Source organism: Tyto alba, unplaced genomic scaffold (genome assembly GCF_018691265.1).
Source record: "Tyto alba isolate M040663 unplaced genomic scaffold, T.alba_DEE_v4.0 Super-Scaffold_40, whole genome shotgun sequence".
Taxonomy (NCBI): domain Eukaryota; kingdom Metazoa; phylum Chordata; class Aves; order Strigiformes; family Tytonidae; genus Tyto; species Tyto alba.
The window spans coordinates 17,809,981-17,834,477 of record NW_024881316.1 but is presented as its reverse complement, the minus strand read 5'-3'; the positions used below and the strand labels follow the sequence as shown (position 1 = coordinate 17,834,477).

Below are 24,497 nucleotides of genomic sequence, written 5' to 3'. Positions count from 1 at the left end.
GATGTTTTTGAAAAGAAAATAAATCAAGTTGTTCTTTAGTCATTGATTTAATGTATTTTAAGGGACATTTGCTGGCAGAGCCACTTCACAAAATGGTATTTTACTGGAAAAATTTCCTATGGGGCTCAGAGACTACTGCTCCAAGGATCATTTTATGCTTCTTTCAGTGAAGTAGTGACAGTAAAACATTGTTCTGCCGTCACGAGCTGACACAGGTTGGCTCATTCAGGAGACACGTTTTGTGTGTCTTATATACAACATGTGGAAGAGAGTGTGCTGCTGGGTTAGATTCAGTAATATTTAAGTAAATGGGGAAAATTAAGACGTCACTTATCTGGTAAGGAAAACCATGATCCAGTACGTGAAATACTCCACTTTTTATGTCCTGTTATAAAACTAGAGATTGAAACTTCTTGCTTATTTGCTAGCAAAGCAACAATAAAGAAAAAAAAGATAAACCCACCCAGGATTAGGTAGCACAGTTTTTATACCTATTTTTAAACTGGTTATATTCTGTTGATACTTTCAGTTATTCTTTCCCCACTTTTTTACAGTTGTTGGTTCAGTGGGACTCCATATCAGTGACAAAAAAATTAACGGAGTGATTTGGTACTTGTTTTCTGCATTAGAGGTCATTGCCTCGTCACCTGCTAACCTGCTCTTGATTCTCAAGCATGTTGAAGCACACTTTTTTTATGAACGGTGTTGTTTCATGTTGCTCGGAGAAAATCCAGAGCTGTTGATTTGTCTGGGGAAGACAGTAATTAGTTTCCCTCTGCATCTTAATGAAACTTTCTTTAAGGAACTTTCTAGCAGTCTTTAAAAAAGGTTTTATAAAAGGAGCTTGTGCCTAACATACTTAGGACTCGTTTTTCTAATAAGCAATCATGTATGAAAATTACTTGTATCTGCAAATGCAGTAATGTGAAAAGACATGCTCTGTAATCTCACAAATGGTACCAGCATGGCTGCGTGTCTCTGGGATCCTTGCTTTCTGTCATACACCTATACTAAAACAGTTCATCTATTATGCTGTATAAAGAAAACACAGAGAATTAAAACTTTTCACTGAAAGTAAGAGGCAAATTAATCTTATTTAATTGTCTTTAATACTTTTATCATTCTTTTGGTGTCAGAGTAAACCCTGATTTCATAATTTTAAGTAAGCCTTGCATAAAACTTATTTAAATTTTTAAAAGTATATATAATTTGTTGGATTAATAGAAGTTTGTCTCTAAAAAATATGGGAAAAGAAGAGAGGACTCTTGATTTCACTTCCCAGTTTAGCAGGGGCTAAATTTTAAGGATGTTGCAAATTGCACAGGTGCTGGAAGATGGTGTCCTTATTGTGGTTTGATAATGCCAGTAGGCAGCAGGTAGGAGAAGATTTCTCAGGTTTCTTTTTACAGTGGATCTTGTGGAAACTGTTTATCCGACAAATTTGAGAGACCTGAAATTCACTTTTAAAACAAACTCTGTGGAAAATTTTATCTTGATTTTCAGTAAGAAAAGCCTTTTTTCCAAGAGGCACATATCCCAGTTAAAATCACATACAAACAGTATTAAGTTTGCACCTTGAAAAATTCTAGGACTTAAAAAAGGCTATTTCTTAAAATGCTTGGTTTTGACAGTGCAGCTGCAAGAGCAGCTAAAGCTAGCACTTCTGCTACAGTAAATGCTTTTATCACCCTCTTCCTCAGCTTCTGATTCTGCTGCCTTTTTTTGTTTGATCCATAAACATTAATGCAACTCTGTGGGCTCAGATGTTTTCTTCCTTCGTTTGTGTCTAACCCCATTCACTTTCCTGGACTGTGCATGGGTGTTGCTGTCCCTTGGTCATTATGGCTGGTTTTCCTGCAACAGGTATTGTGCGAATGCTGCGAGTAAAATAATATATTCATTTACTTCTTCAGTTTTGATGTATGAGTAGTTAGAGCAATCTTTAAATAGCAGAATATGTTCATAGGTCCTGTGTTTATTAGGTAGATAATGCATGGCCCTTAATGCTTGTTCTAACAATTCAGTAAGAGAAGAGACTGTAAGACAGTGATATTTCCATAAATATTTAAGTGGTTGCATTTGGTAAAATTCAGGCTGCTCACAGCATTACGTGTATGAACTCATTAAACTTTTTGAACTCTGTCACTTGGAGCAGGTGATAACTCTTCAGAGCAAACCAGCTGCTCTCCTGCTGCACCGTCTGTGTTAGGAAAGCTGAGTTGTGAAGAAATTAAATGGGAAAGTGCAGCAGAGCTGTGATGGTTATGTGAGATGACTGATATTGGGTGATGTTGTCCACAGAGGTAAGAGGTGTATAAAAATGCCCATACTGGTTAAGATCAAAGGACGAGGCATTGACACATTGTGGGGTGTTCTCACCACTCTTCTGCTGACTGTGGCCAAACTGTCCATGTGCAGCGTTGGGAAGACAGAGAGGATCCTGGTGACTTTGGGGCCTCCAACATCCTACCAGGTCTCTGGACAGAATACTGTTTGAGTAGGATGCTGACTCCGTGGAGGTCTTAAAGGCGTGCTGCTTGGTCTCCCCTGTGATTTAACTGTTTTTACAGTTGATGCTTTTTCTCTTACTTCTCCTCTATCTCTCCCTCGGTTTTCCTTTTTAAAAAAAATTCGTTGAGTTCCATGATTGTTTTCCCAGTTTTGTGATGGTGTTGAAAGTGTTTAGCTCCATCCTCCTTCCTTAGGTCATGGTAGGGCTGGAGAACCAACAGTGGCCTGTTGGGGCTGCTGTGGCAAGTGAGTAGACGTGTCTCCTCTCTGCATGATACTATTTCATGTGCCTTTATTTTCTAGCAAAGTGCTGAATTGACTGTATTGGGGAACAGAAATCTGCTCGCCTGGGAAGCTGGCAGTAGTGGGATGAGAGAGGAGTCTAACCCGTGGGACTGATGATGAGTAAGTGAAGTTCAAACAATAGCTGGAAGGGCAGATGCTATAGTTAAAATAGGATGGTAAAAAAAGTAGAAGGGTTGAACATTTATCAAATACAGTGTGGTTTCTGCAGTGCAGTACCGAGTCAGTTGCTGCCCCAAGGCACTGAGGCAGTTTGCACATTAGAAACATACTGGACTCTGTTCCAGGAGACCAAAGATACTGTGTGTTGTACCACAACTTGTCATCTTGTTTTCAAAAAAGAAGGTTTTGTTAAATTTGATGTTCAGATGTGAGTGAAGAAAACATTGAGGACTATGGTTGTTGCTTGCAGTTTTTAGAACAGCTATTTCCAACAAGCTTAGGGACAAATGTTTATGAATATTATTTTGGTGTGGGACTACGTGCAAGATCACTCACCTGATGAGACTGCATATTATATTAAGCCTTGTGTCACCGAACTTGGGCTGTGTATTATTTGTAGTTAGTGTATTTACAAATTTTACTTGGATAATACTAAAAAAGTGTTAGATTAGTGGAGCTATATCCTCTTCCTCTCTGTGGAAGATAGGGGAGTGGGTAGCTCCTAGCCACCATTTCCCACCCACTATTTCTATTCTTTTAACTAATTTTCATAGTCATTAATATTAACTCTTTTGCTCGTACTTACATCACCAGCATACTTGAGGGGCTCATGGTCTAAAATGCTTGAGTTCTGTTGCTGTGATCTCTTCTGACAAGACTTTCATTCTCTAAGACAGTCAGCTGAAGCCTCTTGCACCCTGGTGTAATCTCCATCACTTACAGTTCACTCTCCACTTTGGAGGGATGGATCATATCTTTCATCTGTTTTTCATGTATTCTGGATTTGTGTTGCCCTCTCAGTGTCTTCCATGCTTGTGCTGTAACCTAGAGGTCTTCCTCCTTGTTTTTGTGCAAGCCATCTGGGATGTCATGAATAAGGCTCATGCCACGCCCTTGGAGAATGTGTCTTCCGATCCCAGCTTGTAACAGCAGTTGGGTAGATGTGCTTATACCTCCTTAAAAAGACCAAGGAAATGGACACAGAGGTTCCCAAAAGTGCAAGGTCCCGAGATGTAGTTGGGATGGAGCACTTCTGGGCGGAAAGCTGTTGTGTCCATTTTCTCCCAGTCTTGTTTCAATTTTTCTGGCCTGGTAAAGCCTTCAAATCCCAAATAATTCTTCACTGTTGAAACTTAACAATTTTCACTCAAAAAACCCCATGAAATGTTTTAGCAATGGTATCAGTTTTCATATATTTATGAACTCAGAATAAAAAAAAGGAGAGAAAAAAACAGTTGACTTCAATTATTTGCATTTTTCATAAAAGCCATGACATAAGAATGTATCTTTTTAAATAAAGAAGGAATAATCATTAATTATATTTTCTGCAGAAGGCATTGATTCCTTCAGTACTAAATATATCTCAGCGTGTGCTTTTTAATACAAGACATACACAGTTTTTTTCTGAATTCCTAGGCTATGCCTTTTTTAGTACTGTTATGTGTTGTTTGCTTAGTTATCTGGTTTCTCTTTTGTACCTCAGAAAGGGTAATGGTCATTTGGGAGGAACTGTGGGAAGCTGGAATGTAAATTCCTTATTGTAGATATTGCACATTTCTGACTCACAGTTCTTCAGTTGTGTAAGGAAGAAGTCTGTTCGTGGGCTGTGGTTATTTTTAAAAAACAAATAGAAGTATATGAAAATAAAGCTTTCCAGTAACCCACACTAGGAAACTTCCAGGAAGCTGAAAAAAGACACTTTATACAACTGATTTAATGAGCTCATTTATATGCTTGCAGAAGACCTACCCTTAGTAAAATGTTAGCTTGAAAATGACTGTTACTGCTGGTGGAAAGGCACGAGGTAAGAGCCCTGTGAATAAAGCTGCAGTCCATGCCACTTTGCTGGAGTGCCTCTGCTCCGATGTGATGAGGAGAGGGACTTCCTAACCAAGGTGTGGGACTTCTTTGCCTCAGCCTCTACAGTCTTGTTAGGCTGCTGCCAGGTAGGGTGCGCTTGATAAAGAAATTATATGAGGGAATTGGAATTAAGATAACTTGTACATAGCAGACAAAAGTATCTGTTACATGTGAACAACTTTTAATTCTAGTGGTGGTGACCAGGTCTAAACTCCCATGTGAGATCTGTAAGTGAAACCTTCATCTTGGCCAAGTCTGAACTTTATCATGAGTCTCATAATGAAATGCTTTGGTTATGCTGCTCCTGGTTCCTAGCATCATGGGCATATAGGAAAATATCAATATTCAGTAAAAAACACTTTGTGCTTCATGGACATGGGGACAAGTATGAGTATATTGCCTGAGGGTTAGAAACCAAAAAGTAAGTAACTAAATTCATAAAATGATTAAAAGAAGTAAAAAAAAAAAAAAAAGTAACTTAATTTCTGAATCATGTTGGGAGATTTGTATTAATATATTGCCTGGAAGCACTTGTCATGGACTATAACCCTTCTGAGTGAGGGTTTTTGCAGATGTAGGAAAAAAGGTAGTCTTTGCCACAGGGACAGTAGTCTGCAGTGTAAGTATTAAGCAAATAATAAAACCATAGGAGCAGACAGGGCAGTCTGTATTGTCTGGACTGATAAGTAAAAGTTTTAACATACCAATAAGGTAATTTTTGTCCAGATCGTTTTAGGCATCTAGTCAAAGGAGAGTTTGCAGGAGGATAATGAGATCGCGTTGTTGCTAATACTCTCACGTTAGGGGCAACAAGGGGAAAACCACAAAGACTCTTGCTTGAAAGTTTATCTCGAGCAGAAGCGTCTCAGTACTGAATGAGAAATGATAGGCAAGGTGGAAATAGGCTGTGAAAGTCTTTGAAGGTGAAGATAAGCCATTTATGTTTTATGCAATAGAAAAGGGGGCTCATCGGAGGAATACAAAGAGAGATGTAAAATAAATTAAATTATATTTGTAGCAGGATTATGAATAGACTATCAGCAGGACTGGTGAGAAAAAGGAATTGAGGAAGACCTGATGATAGCTAAATATTTAAACTGGACAGATATGAAATTAGCTAAACTTTGGTGGTCTTTTTTTTTTTTTTTTAATTTGCAAAATTAATCTCTGAGGTTTATGTACTATTTTTAGATGAAGGTCTAAACAGGAGTGAGTCTTGTGTGGCAGAGTAGTTACTGGTCCTGAGAGGCAAGCAGAATGGAGGTGGTGGTTAAAGTTTTCTGGAGATACAAGGAGATCTCTATTTTAGTTTATGGATTTTGATGTACAGATCACCTATGAAAGGAGTTGGTAATCTATGCTAAACACTTCAGTTTGGACAGGAGATAAATGTCAGGTAGAGAAACAGACCTGTGAGTTGCAAGCATGGTCAAGTTTGTCTTTGCACCAATGAAACAGGGAGGAAGAAGAGATCTTGGCATGTGGGTGAGAAACAGCTGATGCCCAACAGGATTCAGGTGATAGCTGGTGAGGTGAAAAATGTCATGGGTAGCAGGTGAAGACCAAGTTCTTTGAGAGAACTATTGAGACAATAATAGAGTTGATCCATAGTTGTGTGTTGAACGAACAGGGGAGAATGAATAAACCTTCAGGCCAGATAAAATCTGAGATTTTGAGGAGTATTTGTTGTTTTTATTGTAGGATATTGAACATGCTATAATACATGTTGTATATAATAACTACTGTGACATATTTATTAAAAAAAAAGTGTAGGAGGAAGAGACGAGACCTACAGGAAACGTGAATAGGGGAAGATCAAATGGGTGGTGATTAAAGTTACAGAAAAGTGACAAGTTGGGTGGTAGGTGACAGCAAAGGGGCTAGAAGCAGCCAGTTTGTGGAAGAGAAAACCCAACACCCTGAAGATATGGAGGTCATTAACTCTTCCATTTGCAGTCCTTTGATTAATGCTTGTGTTACTTACACAAACATGGCCTTTTTTTCCTCTAAAGTTGAGTTGATTGATCTGGTTCCTACCTGTTTCACAACTTACGTAAATCCATGTCTTGCTTGCCTTCAGTGAGTGTTTTTTACAAATACTGTACTCTGCTCTTAAAGTGGCAGTTCAACCTGAATAAAAAAGTACAGCAATAACAATAATAAAGGAATATTAAAATAGCATCCAGATTCAGTCAGAAGTAGAATATTTTGCAATATGAGTACATTCAGCAGTTATTTGATCTTCACAAGACAACCAAATCAGGTATCGTCCATGCTAAAAAGCAGCACAACTCAAATATTCAAAAATACCCTGGACTTCAAATACACTAACACATTAACATTGCTACGTTAAGCACTGGGGAGCTGGAAGAATTACATGTGTTTATTCACTATTCAACCTTAATTTGTCCTACTTGTGCAGAGGGTATAAATTTTAATAACAGATTTATGTGATGTGGTGATGCATGCAGTGACCGGCAAATATATCTAGACTTCTCCACTGAACTTCAGCTGTTCTTCCAGTCAACGCATGCTAGGTTTTCCCTAATCCCCTCATTTGCCTTTATTCAGACAAAACTACGCAGAGCGTCTTGCTAAGGTTGCCTGTCTCGGCTTTGTTGTTTAAATCTTGCATTCCCAGAACCCGTCACAAGTTGACAGCTTTTCCCAGCGGAGATGCTGGCGGGGCCGAGGCAGGAGCTGGGTGCCATGCTGCTCCCTCTGGGAACACGGGCGTGAGATGAGCACCCGCACCCCTGGCAGAGCAGCGAGGCACCCGGTGAGACCGAGGTACTTCCAGGCTTTACGGAGCTGCTGAACAGTGGTTTTCAGTTCACGACTTCAATGTAGCCGCTTAACACTTGTCTGCAGGCTTCTAGATCTAGCCGTTGCCTTCACGGGTATATTAAATATCCAGCAGCGCTAGAAGTCTGGATGTTTTGTCCAAATATGTTACCCTACTACCATATTAACGAAGTATTCGTCTTTTGTACATCTACAGCAGAAGAAAATGTGTGGAAACAAATCTGAGATTGCATTCCTGATTTTTTTTTTTTTGTTGTTTATTTTATTTACAAGGAAGAAGAATGCTAAGAACAGAACTTGGTAAAAGTCTTACTTATTTTATGAAAAAAATAGATTAAGCTCTATGTCATTATGAGTTTGCGTAGCATGGGTGAACAGGGCAAAGTACTGCATTTTACTAAGATTTTTTGATACATGGAATAGCTGCTGGTGGATAGTTACTTAAGGCTATGTCACTCAGAAGGTGGCACTTTTTCTGCTAACATGAATTCATGACAGGGCATATTATTTTTATAATGTCAAATCAGGTGTTTAAGATGCTAAGATTGAATCATTTGAGTTGAACTGGGGGAGTGAAAATGCAATCTGTAGTGCCATCTGCTGGATTTTTAAGTAAGTAAAAAAAAAATACAGTTTCATACTACATTTAAAAATAATTTCAAATGTAACTGTGCATAAAAGTGACCCAAATCTGTGGTATTTTTAGAAAATCTGTGCAGACAGAGAATACATATGCAAGTGCACCATTTTTTTACTTTTTAATCTTCAGTGTATATGTGCAAATATTTCAGATAGATATATACTATAGGAATTTAAAAGCATACCAGCAAAAAGGTGGTAACATAGTCTGTTAATCAAAAGTTACATTCTTGGATTGTAATTGTAATATCTGCTTAGTGGAGATGATTGCAGCAGTATAAATATACATCTTGTGTCAGTTCAAAAAACCCCCGCAACATAAATGATAACTTCTGTGTGGTCTGATATGCTACTTTCTGATCAGTCAATATTACAGATTACCTCAATGTCTATTGTCTGTCCTACTAACGATATCAGTGAGTGGTCTGAAAATTTTGAGGTGTGTAAGAAAGATGCTTATGACATGAGTGTCCTCCAAGACTTACGTTTGTAATAAGTACATGAAGACATGAGTAAAGCTTTGCAAAATTGTCCATCAGTAACGTTTTCTTACTATTTTCCACTGTCAATGTGAAATATTGCATATTCAAATGAAAATGTGGTAGATGTATGACACACAGATAAGGCATCTTTTGTGAAATGCCTTTGAAGAAAAAGGGTAGAGGAACCAACCATGTTTTTTTTTGGGGAAAAAACCTAGAAACCTCAGTATCTGTTGTACTGCCCTAATGCAAAAGCGAATGAGTTAAGTCTTTCAGTGTACATATGAAAACTGTGTGTTGGTTCTTGTCTTGCACTACCAGTGGTGGTGGCAGGATCTCATGTACATGTGGTACAGTACTGAGGATGATGCCTCAGAGTCCAGAAATGGAGTCACAGTCATGGTGCTATGATGTGCCTCCTCAAGCAGCTCAGTCTCTTCCATAGTTCTAGCAACAGAAAGTATTTCTTTAGTTGTATGAGATCTGATGTGCCTAAAGATTAACCTATTGTATGATGTTTTTTTTGATCACACACATATGTGCCACTTGTGTGAGTGTGAAATACCAGGTCCCCTCACCAGCAGATCCAGCTTATACAGACAGAGGCAGCTGTTTTCTTAAGAGTAGTGCGAGGTCTGCACAAGTGAAGTATGGCAATAATATTGTTGGAGGAAGCTTATCCTTCAAGTTTCTTGACTTCTCTCTGCTATGTTCTCAAATGTATTGTTGCATTTGTTGCATTTTTCCTGTTGTTTCTCCATGAAGAGGAGAATGGTTTTAATGCTATGTGTGGAGACATCTTTCCTGCCTGGCAACTTTACTGTGTAATAAAAGGTGGAGCAGTACTGAAGTCTCGAGCCATTAGATGATGCTGTTGGTGATCTGAACAGTTCCAAAGATATGAACGCTTTTGTGTTTCTAGCAAAGAATGAAGTTTCACACAAGAATGTTATGAAGAGGTGCTCTTGGAGGAACCCAGAGTTTTATTATGTTGAGACAATATGCTAAAGAAGGTACAGCCATTAGGCAAGAAATACAGCTAGAACGATGCAGAACAATAAAGAGACTTCTAGCTCAGCAATATTAAAATGTAAATATTAAAAATATAAATGATAGAATATTAAATATGTAAAATATGTAAACTTATGAGAATTTTGTTTTCTTACCTCTGTACCTGGAGGGATGTTTTTCTAACGAATCCAGATTTTCTTATCTAACAGTTCATACTTATTTTCTTATGCAACAGCTGCTGATAGATTGTATGGATTAAAGGATCAAATGCTATGGAACAGATAAATAAATACATTTTCTTTTGTGTGGGATCAAAGATTTGCAGTTTCATGTCAAAGGACATTTCGACTGAGTAACAACAATAGTCATTACCTGTTATGTACTGTCTGCTAAAGTCACCACCTCAGAAACCCCAAACAAACAAGGAACAACAAAAAGCTTTTACAAAATAGTATTATTGGAAGGTATTTTTTGCAGTTAAGAATTGTTTTTCTGTTGTAAATTATATGTTCAATTAAATTTGTTAAAGATACCAATTTCAAAAATAATTATTAATTTTAATAAGAAGACTGGTAGATTTTTTTTTTTTGGGGTCAGCATTTTAAAACTAAATACTGAATTTTGCTACTGTGTTGTTACAGAATATACATCTGGAAGGAATTTTTAGCAATTATTTATTAACGTGTAGTATAAAATCTGAATGAATTAGATTTCACACTTGTGTCCTGATGTTCATGAAGACCATAAGAAGACTACTCTTGCAGTACATTGCTCTTTCTTGCCATCTTCTGCCTCCTGTATTTCTCACATTTGAAGGAAAGTTTCTGTGAAGCTTCTTTATTCTGAAATATATGTCCAGTGTTAAGTACTGGAATGTTTTTCTCTATGTTTTTGTTGTAATACTTTGTTCTGTTTTTGCCCCCTTTGTCTTTGGAGGCTGGGTGGGAGAGGAAACCTCCTCTTTGTGGTTATGCAATGACCTCAGTAGTAAAATTAGCTGAATTTTGGGGCGAATAATGAAAAATGGTGTGGATGTGTACACATATTTCTCTTACATAGTAGCCTGGCTGCTTTCTGTTGGAGGTCTCCAAGCATTTATGTTACAAGTTGTTACGAAGTCTTTAACCTAACCTTTCGGTGCTTGTTTATGTTGAGGAGTATTTAATAGGCTTACGTTTTCCTTGCATCTGATGAAAATGTGATGTATAGCCTGGAAGTTAAGGAGTGAACTTGGAACACATCCATAGTTTTTTTAGTTCTTGCTCCAGAGAATACTTAATATACTTTTGTATAAGGCAAATAATACTTCTGTATAAGGGAAAACTGTTGAGAGGGATTTGCTGCTGCTGCCATTATAGAACAACCAGAGATACAGAGATACTGGCATTTCTCAAAAAGATGGAAAAGATGGTTCAAACCTTGCAAAAGGATTATTGTGAATGACACCTGCCGTGGGCTGGGTAAGATTCTTTCTGCTCTGTGAATTCTGCAACTGTTTTCTCCAATTTCATTCCTGCTATAGATAAAATGCGAGGATTTCTCCAGTAATGCAGAGTATGACATGTAAGATAAACACTTAGTTTTGAACCCCTCATGGTAAAAAGGCCAGTCTTACACTGGTGCTGAAAATAAAAAAATCTGTAAATAAGTGCTACATATTTATAAGTAAATTAAATCTCTGACTTAAGTTTTGCATAGTTGCTAGTACATTCATCTACCTCTTGGTGCACACAGAAGGTCAAAACATCATCGTATTAATACACTTCGTAAATGTCACATGAGATCAAGAAAATTCAGATGGAGACTGTCTAATTGGAAAACAACAGGAAGAGATGCAGTGCTTGCTGTTATCTTCCTTTTCCACATTCGTAAAGAGACGGAGTTTTAAGTCCTGCTGTAGTGGAAGAGAACTGAATTTAGTTTCCATGGTTCCATTTTTTTAATAGAATATTTGATGTAATAAGAAATCTACCTACAGACCTCTCCATTATTCAATTGCATTCTTTAAGATGGTTATTATACAAATTCCCGAATGTCTTCAGTTGTTTTTATGCATTTTAAGTGAGGAGCTGTGAATTAAATCATATGTGTAATCCAGTAATGTGGCCAAAAGTATTATGTTTCTCCAGTATTTTGCCTAATTCTTTTGATGCAATTTTCTCATCTTACTCAATACTACAAAGGTTTTTTTAAGCAGGTTAGTAAAACATAAAAATAAAACAAATAAAACACCCCCTCCCCCTTGCTACTTCTGCCAAGTTTTTAATTAACATAAAGCACTAAGTATAAATGCATCATGATTGTAATGAGGGAGAATAGATTATTTGGCTTCTTAGGTTTTTCTCTTGCTACATCCTCACTAGAATGTGCCTGTATGAAGTCACTGTTTTTAGTGGGGGAGTTGGTTGATTTATGCAGTTACAAGCAGAGATATTTGTGTCCAAATGGAATATTATCACGATTCAGTGATATTCCTGTTCAAATGGAATATTATTACAATAACTGTTAGTTAAGTTGAATTTTATCCATTTCTAGGCTTGAATATGATCTTAGAGTAAAAATATCCACTTCACCAAAACAGTATTTTATACAAATAACACTTGATTACTTGGATTTTAAAAGTCAAAACAAGTTCACTGCACACACACACACAGAAAATCCCACAGAAACACAGAATTGTTTCAGTAGAAATCTGTTGGTTAAATGACATGAGTCTCAATGGTAATTTAGTGATTAGGTAGCTCAGAGCAGGTGGGGAGGGATATCATCAAGACCTCTGTAGACAATGCACCTACTGTTATAATTTATTAAACTCAAGATTCCCTGTTTCTGTTAATAATCTGTGTATCTGTTAATGATTTTTTTAATGTTATTGGTGGAGATGTAGATTTGAAGCAACATCTGAAAATGTGGATGAAGAGCCTGTAGGTTCCACGTAGCATGGTGAAAAGGATGAGCTGTTAAATGTGCCCTCCTAGACTCTCCTACTTAGGCTGTCTGAGGTCTTTGTTCAAGCTCATGAAAATAAAGGTCAGAAGTTGCAGTGCTGTCCTGGTGCATCTACAGGAATTTTTCTTTCCTGTATGATTTAATGAATAGTAAGATCGTTAACAGAGTTGAAATACGATCCTTTTAATTAAGCTTCAGAGTGGGGTTTCTCACGACAACTGAGATCATTGCTGCAAAAAGGGTTTTTCAGCATTTCAGACTTCAGGAACTCATGTCCCACCTTCCTCCCAGGTTTCCAGTGCCCTGCTCAGAGCAGAGTGATTCAGGAATCAAAACGATGGGAAAACAATTTATTTTTTCTTTGGTAGGAGAATTAATCTTCTGCTAGTTCAGATCCATGGGTTAGCTCGCTGAAGAGGACCTGGTGAATGTCAAAATCAGTGCCCAAAGAGCAGTAACTTCTTGCAACCAGGAGCAGGAGGGGAGCTGGATTGCCTCTTTTAGAAGTGCCTGGACGTTTAGCTGGTTCCCCTCTGAAACATCATCTTTGCCAGCAAAATCTCATAGAAACCAACAGGAAGACATCTTTTACCTCAGAGATAATACCATAATGATAAGAAAGATTTTATCACTATATATTTAATTACTGTTTTTCCTGACTTACAGAAGGCGAAGTGAAGGCTAGAAGTCTGAGTTCTCTTTCCTGGGTCTTTTGGGTAGCAGGACACTTAGCCAGTTGGTGGTCACAGTGTCAGGCTATTTGTTATTTGGGGCGGCTGGAGGAGAAGTGCTACTTCTGTGAACACCAGTCTTCATCTTAGGAATCCATACACCTGCAAATACTCCTATATACCCCTACAGCTAAGCTGGAAGTAATGTCTGTAATGAAGGACATCAAACCTTATGTAGCCTCTCATACTTAACAAGAGAGAATACTATGGATTGTTAATATATAGATTTGACATAGAAGATTGTTATCAGATTCTTATAGGGCCAGTGTGAGTGTAGAGCACCTGTTGGAATATTTAAGTTACATGTTTTAGTAATTTAGATTTTGGAAACAAAAGTGCGACACTGTAATTGAAGATTGATTTGTATTTTTATACTACACTGTCTGTATAAATATTGTGATTTAAAAAGCAATGCAAATTTGCTCAGGCAATTATATTTATGCTTTTATTCTGTATGTGGTAGATACTTCTGTTTAAGACTATGCATTTTTTGCCGTCTTTTTATCTTTGGATCAATTTCTGGTCAAGTGAAATGATTTGCTCATGAGCTTTGCAGTAAACCTAATAGGAATACATATGTCTGTTACTTTTTCCCTTCTGATTCTCCTATACAGTCTTTCATGTGCAGTGTGTATTTGATATGAGGTACATTTGTTGTTGTGAACATGCCAAGAATATTAGTAGAGTTATAAATTGAAAGAAATGAATACATAGTAGTAGTATTTCCTCCTATTTTTGCTATATAAATTTTTTTCTCATCTATGCAGGAGGTTGCATCAACAATTTGAAAGCTATAAAGAACAAGTAAGAAAGATAGGGGAAGAAGCTCGCCGTTACCAGGGAGAGCACAAGGATGATGCTCCAACATGTGGAATCTGTCATAAAACAAAGTTTGCAGATGGTTGTGGCCATTTATGCTCTTATTGCCGGACCAAGTTTTGTGCTCGATGTGGAGGTCGTGTCTCTCTGCGATCAAACAATGTAAGTCTTCTGATGTGTACTCTTAAGTAAAAGCCTCCTTGACTTTGTCATGCTGCAGATTGTTCACCTTAAGTTTGTCATTTCATGCTTCATTTTACTTAGGTGTTTCATTCATCACTTCGTTATGATGTGTTTATAGAGTAGAATGTATTTAATGATTGTGGAGATACTTAAGATTCACAGAGTTAATAAAAAAACCCTAATCATAGTGTATAGTTCTACTGAGTGAAGGAAACGTACTTGTTTTTCACAGAATGAAAGAAACCCTTTTTCTCAAGTGCAAGCCCACATTGACAAATTCTTATTGAACTCTTACTTCATTTAAATTTTTTTTATAGAGCTTTTCATATATATTTATAGATTTCTCTTACATAAAATAAGTCAATTTTTTTGGTTAGAAAAAAGCCCCCAACCACTTTTCTTACCACAGTGAGAGTGTTACGTCAATTTATTTTAAATTTATTTTAAAAGTAAAACTATAGATTATTTTGGATTAGGTATCCTACTTTCAGGCAGATGAGAGAAATCTTTCTCTCTCTGATCTGTGTGCAGTTACCTGTAGCGGCTGTGCACAAAACTGAAGGTATTTGAGAATACTCTCTTTTGAGTCAGTTCCTTACAAGGAACTGGCTACATACTTGAGCATGAGTGGCAGGATCTATATTTGGAAGACCATTATTCAGTGATTATTTTTGGCTGATCCTCTAGGACTATGGTGTGTTATAAAATATTTTACAAATATTCTTTTATTGCATGAATAGTTTTGTTATCTATCATGAGATGAAGTAACTTTCTCATATGGCTTTAAGATGCCAGGCTTTTGTAGGGGTAATGTATCAGTGCTCTTTGTATCAATACAAATTCAGTTAAAAATGGTCATGAATTCTATATCAGATAATCATGTTCACAACAGAACTTGCCTTTTTACTTTCTTTGAGCTAAACATCAACTGAATAGGGCTTCTGAATTTTCATGTAAACCAAAAAGAAAATGCCTCAGAAAAAAATGCATCTCATCTTTATTTTGAAATTTTTCTGTATCCCTGATGTACTTCTGAATCCATTAAATTAAATTCACATTCTGAAAAAGCTATGCAGGTGTATTGGACAAAAATATTCATGTATTCATATTTTAATATAAATGGATGCATTGCATTGCGTCACCTGCAGGTGGTGTCATTAGAGCAAGTCTATGAAAATACTGTTTACTTTGATATGTTGCATACTATTCATTAGAGAGCATATGCTACAGCTTTTCTTTACTCAGAAAAAAATTTAATATATTTTAATTGGTTTTCACCCACTGTTTCAAGTCACAGGAATGGAGAAGTGTCCATTCATTTGTAACTTGCCTTTTGTTATATTGTTTGTGCTTCTGTGGGTTAGGGTGGGAAAGCATGTTTTCTACATATGCTGTAATGTCATCTTTTTTTTTTTAAAGCTCTTTTTTTTAATTAATTTTATGTTTTTATCTCTTTGTAGAGAGTTACTAGAATTGCATTTCTTTGAAAGCTGTCTATTAATACTTGCCTATTTTATTCTTTTTCTCTTCTTTCTTTCTTTTCTCTTTTTATTCTGCTTCCTTGGATGCTTTCCCAAAGGAGGACAAAGTGGTTAGAATCCATGCTTTTTATCATTTATTATTATTATGTTGTTAGTTAACTGGGAAACATATTAATATAAAAAACTGAACTGAAATTTTAAAATCGTCCAAAGGGGAGGGGGGAAGAACAGGAATCCTAACACCCAGGCCCTGCCCATCCTCTAGCTGAACATACGTGTTGAAGATAGCCCAGCAAGGAAATCCAAGACTTGTCAAAATTAGGAAAATAAAATAAGTTAATTAAGAACGGAGAATTATTAATAGACTAAAAAGTAGAGGAGATAATAAACAGTAATAAAACTTTATTTCATAAAAATGTCTTTGGTTAACAATTTGACTTTTTGCATGCAAGGTCGGTCAGCTTCAGGAAATCTAATTTAATATTTTACTTGTAATTTTGCATTGATTTACATGGTTTGCTGTGTTTCACTTTTGGCTGCAGCAGAAATCCAGGGAATACTTGTGAAATCAGGTTTTTGATTTCAATTTGGAGTAACATGCATAGGCAAAGTATGACCTCTTAAAACTGGACATAAATATAGCGAGCAAGATGAAGTGAATGCATAGTTTCCTTTGTCAGTGCATAGTTACCATTTCAAAAATATGCAGAACTTTTAGGATCAGGTACTGGCATATTCACCACGAATGCCTGTGCTTTATCTGAAATAGGTGAGGGTAGTTCCCAGTTCATTTCTGTGCCCTGTGAACAGAGGAAGAGGTGACAGTACTTGAGCAGAACAGTGCATGTCCACTTACCGCCTCTTAGTCACGTCAGCGAAAGGTGCGATTCCAGGTTTTAACTTGGAGACTTTGGTAGTGGGAATTAGCTGACTTCGGTGGCATTTCAGCTGAGACAAGTGTAAAGTATCCAATAATCCAATGTAGTTTTTGACATGTGGTTTTATGCTTACATAAATAAGTGGTGATATGCCCCAACTTATATCACAGCAAAGCTGTAACCTTCAGTTTAGTACTCTGCAACGCCCAGAGATTATTACTTATATCATACCTGCATATTGCAGTAGGTTTTTTCTAAGGCAGTAGTGTTCTGAGAGCATGGTTGTTTTTCCAATGGCTAAGAAATATAAGCTGCTACACCTTCATTCCACTGTTTTCTGTGTGGTACTCTGAACAAAGTGCTGAAATAAACTGGCACTTCCAGATTTTTTCCATGCTGTTAATCTAAATCACTTAGGATAGGGTGAGAGAAGTTTCAGCTTTATACTGATTTCTTACTAAAGCAGTGCATCATTCAGGCATCCCCTAGGGTGTATTAAAAGGCTAGTGCACTTGTAACAGCGTTTTTTTTTAAGGCCAGAAACAGCAAAGCTCTTAAGTGCTGAAAGTGCCACTTAGGTACAATTTAGCCACCTAGCTTTTGGACAGCAATCCAGGTGAACTTCACCTGACCTGCTTACATGCTTGAGGCATCCTTCACACTTCAGTTTGGAACAAAAACTTTGCCACATAACTGAAATTGTGATAGAGTCCGCACGCAGTAGAAATAGTGTCTTTGATGAAGTGACAGCTTAGGAGTTCATCTTTGAAAAATGTTATTTGGGATCCAGAAAATAGACTCCACTGCACTAAAGGTCCCTGAAGACATGTTCTGAAGACATACGTGACTCATTTAGATTGTCATAAATTCAATTAAATAGATCCTTATTGTTTGCACTTGCCTTGGTTCAGATTTTGCCGTGTTGAACTCCAAGCTTCCACATGCTAAGAGAATGCCCTACTAATATATGTGAAAACATTTTCTATACCTTTTGCCGAAGCTGAGCTACATCTCTTTAACAGCTGAAAAGTTACAGGAGTCAGAGGGAGAGTATCCAATAATTAGTCCTGATTGTGTGAGGAACATGGGGAACATTTTTATAAAGTACAATTGCTTTAGCAGTGCCTGTCTCTGAAAGCTAATGGAATATATAGAATGAATTGATTCCAAAATGTTAATACATACCTAGCAAATAACATCTTTTATAAGGAGGACAATTGATATAATTTATATAAAGCAACATGAGAAAAATACTATTTGTTACTTATTTTCAGTGACTCAACATTCCTGACTAATTTACATATAGGGACAAATCCTTCTTTATCTGGTAAGTTTAATATTAGTAAAGACTTTTAAAACATGTTTATATAAGCCTTGTTCTCTCCACATAAATTTTAGCCACAATATATTATATTAATATTAGAACACATGCACCAAGTTCCTACAAGTTAGGAGTGCATCAGTTGGAAAGGATGATGAAGTGTGAGTTACCAAAGTATCAAGCCCAGGAAAAGTCAAGCATTATCCTAGATTGAAGGTATTTCCTGTAGAGTTGGAGAATTAGTATTAATGAGACCTCACCTGGGATATTGTGTACCGTGTGTTACCTATCTTTGACAAATGCAAACTGTGATAGGCACAAAGTCATACAGAGGATGATCAAGGAAATGGAGAGCTGCTCATATGAGAGAAGACTAGGGAGTTAGGGGGACAAAAGCTAGAGCAATTATAATTGATAAGTACAGAATTGATATCTAGAAGTACAGTAATTTTAAACAATAAGAATAACCTTCAAACTAGAAGACAGTAAATACATAAGACCAGATGGGTATAACTTGGCCATAAATGCTCTTGGATTGTAAAAAGGTTTTTGTAGTCAGTAAAGTAAAGCCTTAGGAATTTTTTTCATGCGACTTATTGGAAGGAAAAATAATCCAATAAAATTTTAAAGGTTAAATTTGATAAGTTTAGGAAAGGATTTATGTGATATGGTTGCTTGTGGCTGTAGGGGAATGTGTTAGGTCCTTAAGAGGTCTCTTGCAACTGTTACTTCTAGCTAAAGATTTTTAAAATGGGGTATAGATAATGTAATACTTTGAAGCTGTTCTTGACCTTTTCAAGTAAGTACCAAATATGTTTTAAGGACTGTTTCAAAATATATAGGAGAAGTTAATATGTTCTGTCTTGATTTAAAATAATAATGAACATCTCAAAACAGTGATTCCTTGTAGGCATCCTAGGTTTATCAAGAGATGACTCCAGTACACTTACAAAATTAACTGGCAATAACTAGTACATACTAGTGGCTAATGAGGCACATAACTGTCAATGATTCTTATTCTGATGTGTCAAAACACATACCTAAATATCTGTCTTAAGTTCTTCCGTGTACTTTGAGTATTGTTAGCTCTTCGTACTTCTCACCTGAGCCTGCTCTCCTTTCATATGGTTGCAGACAGACCGCATTTAGTGGGAGCATTGTCAGATAAGAGGACTGTTAGCTAGTTTGGTTGTTCAAATCAGGCTTAAATGTAGTTATGCAGTGAGAGTATTCAGTGTTAATAATGTTAGTAATAATATCATTGAGTTTGAAAATAGTTGACAGACGTATGATGTACAGAAGAAATACAAGCATTTTCATTCATATTACCTTAGTATTCGGAAGCAGTGTTACTTGAATGTGGCGACCTATTCACTGTGAGCACTGAGCATTTGTATGTACTTTAAAAGAAAGCAGAATATTATTAGTACAGGACTTTACATGAGACAGCATTTCAGAAGGAAATCATGTGGGTGCTTAGAGAAAAGCTGTCAGGAGTGACCACTTGCTTTTAATTTGGCACAATGTTTTCTAGGTGTTGTCAGTTCCTTATACAGTGTCTACTCTCTTGATCTGAATCCTTCCAGTTCTGTTGCACACACCAGTATTTTAATTGCCAACATGGTAATGGGTTTAAGTCACTTCATCCCATTCACTCTCCCCTCTGATGTGAACTGTCGGGGTGGTTAGAGCAGTGGAGAAGCCAGCACAATGTCCCACTGGTGCTTCTCCGTGGTTTGGCAAGGAGAGAGCAGAGCCCCAGCTCAGTCCTCCCGCTGGCCTGGCTGCCACTGCTTGTCCTGTTCTTCCCTCCAGTGGTACCACAGCCTTGTCGAGCAAAAAGCACCTGAAAATATGGCTTTTTTTCCTTGCATCATTCCTGCAAAACTTTTTCCTAATATTTGGTTAAGTAATGCAAAAAGATGCATTTCCTTTGTAAGCTCCTGATACGTGAAGTCATACAGCTCTGTTTTTTTATCCTTATAGAAAAGGAGATACATTTTTGGGTACAAAAATAGTCTTGAATACACTAATGCAGTTTCTTTCAATCAAAATTAAAGTTTTTATGAGATGCTGTGGGTGTATTGAACCAAGTGAATTTTATATGACATTGAAAGAACTAGGTGGAAGATCCGTGTTCCAGATTAAGCCACATATTTATCTGTAGCAATCTGTCTACCATTCTACAGATTTTATCAAGATTACAATTTTTGATCAATTTTTAAGTGAAAAGGACTGGGAGCAAATGATGAAAAACAGTTTCGTCACCATTTCCCTGTGTTTTCCTGAAATATTAGCTGTGCAGGATAAAGCTGTTTGCTTACTCATTTTTCTGTTTACATATGCAGAGGATGACTGGGAGGAAATCAGGATGTAAAATACATTATCAATACATGAGAATTGATTTAACTGAACTTAGTATTATGTGACTGCAGAAAGTAATGTCAATTATCAGTGCTGAAATGCTAGAGATTGACATTTCTAATCTGACTTTCACTGAAATTGTTTTCATTTTAGTATGATGTCAATTATTTATACTCAGACAACTTGGAAACATTTCCCTAATTGTATGTCAGGTGTTTTTACAGGGTTCTTGTCATTTAGTTCCTTTAAATTTTGCTTACAATTTGCTTACATAATGGCGTGCTAATTTAAGCCTTACCGATTTGAGCACATATGCCATGCAATTCAGCTGTGTACTAATGGTTTTAACAGAAGTTGTTAATATTGTCAGAACAAAATGTCTGAATTATCAGGAGTGTTTTTACATCCCTTTCACAGAACTGTTATGTCAAATTGTTCGTTAAAAGGCTAATTTAGGTAAATTCTGAATAATACAGCTGTAGAACCAAAAAAAAAACCATCAGAAGGAGGTAAAATTACATAGCAAATTGTAAAGTGATAGATAAATTCTCTGTAGCGTTCAACATAATCTATTTCTTAAAAGATTTGGGGTGTGTATGCATCAGGAAAGAAGCACCGCTTTTCAGCAATCACTCCCTAGAACTGCTGCTTTCAACAGATAAATGAAGGGAAAAAAAAAAAATCGATCAAGAAACTAAGGAATTCTATCTGAAGTAAGATGTAGAGCACTTTATTCTGCTTTCTGGGAAGCTAGTTTACTTTCAAACAAATCCACATGTTGAAATTTTTTAATTAAATCCTCAAAATGAGCATGCTCTTCACCAAGTTTGCTGAAGCAACATGTTTGACTTTAACACCTGTTTTTCAGCGTCCAGCTAGCGAAAATGATGCTACTTGTACAGGAAAAAAAAGGAGGCATCTGATGCTCATGCTCTGAAGTTAATCAGATCAGAGCTTCTTCATTGAACGGTTGGACTGTAGAAGAGTCACCAGACAGCTGGGTTTTGTTTCCCCTATAGCTTTAAATCAGTGTTAAATCAGTAACCACTCGGTTATGCTCATTTATCCAGGTTTGGCTTACCTGTTAGACAAACACCTAAACTGTCTCCTTGTCTTGCGATTCTACAGCTAATGACAAAGGAAATATATTGCTACTGCAACCTTTCTTAACCCATGATAAAGGACTCCTGAATCCCTGAATCCTTCATGGCTGGTTTTGCCATTAGCGTGCAAGCTGGGTAACGGTGATCTGTGGAGATCCTACATAAACAATTGAAAACTCTGTGTAGTACAATGGAGCCTAAATTAAAAAAAACAAAACAAAACAAATTTTTAATCCCATGCAGTGTTACTACTGAACATACTATCCTATTTTTAGTCTTGTATTTTCAGTACCTTGTTTTCAGTTTAACTAATTCAAGAATATGTGAATTGTGAATTTTTGTTACTTAAGAAAATGTCAGCAATACCTTTGAATGTAATAATTCCTTCCATTGAAAAAACTTGTGTTAGAAAAATTAAATATCTATGAGATTTCAAAGGTCAATAAGGCTTTTCAGAAAGAGCTTTATTCCATCTCCTCTTGCCTAATCTCATGTATTGGATATATATATATGATATGTGTATGTATAAGCATATATTGTGTAGATTTTTTGTAAGTGATTATACATGCATACTATATACATGCATCCTAGTATATAGACTAATACAGGAAGTACAGGACAGAATAAAGTTCTTATGAACCACCTTTCTGACCTTTGAAATCTGTATATCATTCAAGGTATTTAAATCAGTTGAGGAATTATTTATATGCCCATTTATCTTGACAAAAAATATGGTATGCCATAGCAGTCACAGGATCCCAGAATGTCTGAGGTGGGAGGGAACCTCCAGAGATCATCTGATCCAAACCCCCGGCTCAAGCAGGGCTGCCTAGAGGAACCTGGTCCTCAGAGCTTGGCATGTCCATGTATCTTTTGACTTGCGTGGTGAACAATGAAAGAGTCAAGGATCTCTCATGTAATTATTGTTACTTGTTTCCTCATTGTAACTGCACACCTTGTAAATTCACACCCAATCTCCTTAAGTTCTGCTAGGGAATAATTCTGTAATTTACAACTTTGGACAAATGAATTCCAGAATTTCACAGAATCCTTTTGAAAGTGCACTAGCAAGTGTTATGCTATATTTTTTTTCAGCTCAGCATTCAAAAATAAAGAAAGAAAGGAATAATAAAAGCTACCAGATTAACTTTAAGCTTTTTGTTTCATTCGATGTAGTATTTTTAGCATTTTAACACTAACAACCTCACATTCTCTTTGGTCCAATTAAGTTGATTGTATAAAGCTGAAGAGCAGGAACAGGAGAGCCTTTGAGTAATTCTGGCAATGCTGGCTCGGGTATTGTCTGAGGTGTGGGAGGTCAGTGTTGAACTCCACAGTGATTAAAGCTTGCTTCCCCAGATGGGAATTCAGGGCTGTCAGTAGTGAAGTAAAGAGCATCATCATTCTACCTGACTTGGGTCAGTCTTACTACAAAGTTAGAATCAAAAATGTTGAAAATATTTTTCTGGTTTTCTTATTGTCCAGAAATACACATTGAGTTAGTATTTAGATTTTACTTTGATGAAAATGTATTTACTGTATTTTTTAATGTTACCCTGTTTTACTTTTAAAGGTGTGCCTTCACAGTAAAAGATACTAGCAAATTGAGTTCTGACATTGTACACCCTATAAGATAGATCTGCTTAAATGGATGCTTTAAAAACAATGGAAAAGAACTATTTTTTCCCTGTATTTCCTGGGAGAAGACTTGCAGTTTCTCTTAATTTTTCAATGTCTGTTTTATAATGTGTTGTCAGTTGAACAAGAGAACACCCTTTCCCAGGCTGATGCTGTTTTCCCCAGGTGTGTGTTATTTCGTAGTAATAAAGGGTTAAGAGAATGCCTTTCAAAAGTATTCTTAAGTATTACATTTTAAAAGTAATGTACAATAGTATACACTTCTAGCTTTGAATGGGTGGGTCAGCAGGTGTGTTGTCCTTTTTATCCTTTTGTTACATTATTGCATAAAAACAAGTGTTGACAGGGGTCTTGCATCTTTTGATTCAGTTCTAGGAAAAGATGATACTAGGCATTTGGGAAATAATTCTGGTTTCAGAAAATGCAACAATATAGAAATTATTTGTTCACTTTTCTGTCAAAAATGTATTCATCTATGCCCTGAATCTTTGTAAGTAAAAAAGTGGGGTAAGGGTCTGGTGTAAAGGAAAATATTTTTACTTAATTAGTTTCAACTGCAGATACGTATTGAAGAGTAAAGAAAATAAGTTCTAGCAATTGAAATCTGAGATTTCTAGTATGCGTTGCACCTTAAGAAAGAAGAGGATAATAAAGAAAGAAAATACTAGTGTTGCCACACAATATTAAGAAGTCATGAGAAGGGCCTGTTTCTGTTTGATGTGTTCATATATGTTAATATATTCAACATGATCCTATAAACTGTAACTTTATAATAGATTCTGCTCCTTGTCTATTCAGTGCACTGCAGTTTTAGAAATGAACAAGTATAACCTTACAGTTTTAATATGATAATATATGCATATCTGGTGTAAGGTAAAAGGAAACAACATGAACAGTGAATAAGACACAATTCTGATCATTATTGATTAGTCAAAATATGTATATAATTTTATAAAATTAGGCAAAAAGCATCAGCCAATTAAAAAAATTACTAAAATGATGTGTACATATGAATGAAATAAAATTTCCTTTCTACATCTTATTGCTTAAACTTATTAATTATGATAGATTGGAAATACTTTAATAGCACTTGATCACCCTTTTGCTTGTGATTGTGCTATCAAAAAGATCAGTAGATAGTTGTAATCATAGTAATACATATAAGTAAAATCCTGATTTTAAATACAGCATTTCTTCTTTAATGAGGGATTTCTCCAGTAACAGGAACCTTTTAGAAACAAATTATTATTGCTGACT

General features: G+C 36.3%; 1 protein-coding gene across 29 annotated transcripts in view; it reads left to right on the top strand.

Moving 5' to 3' along the window:
* The window catches only part of RIMS1 (regulating synaptic membrane exocytosis 1), a 340,605-nt gene that overhangs the window by 110,019 nt on the left and 206,089 nt on the right, over positions 1 to 24,497 (top strand). For all 29 annotated transcript variants that reach the window (XR_006166416.1, XM_042803089.1, XM_042803080.1 and 26 more), the window contains exons 2-3: positions 14,221 to 14,434; positions 16,035 to 16,046. Coding sequence is in view for 28 of the 29 variants with exons in the window: in XM_042803089.1 (XP_042659023.1) it covers positions 14,221 to 14,434; positions 16,035 to 16,046 (226 nt within the window). In the remaining variant the exon portion in view is untranslated. The remainder of the gene's footprint in view (positions 1 to 14,220; positions 14,435 to 16,034; positions 16,047 to 24,497) is intronic.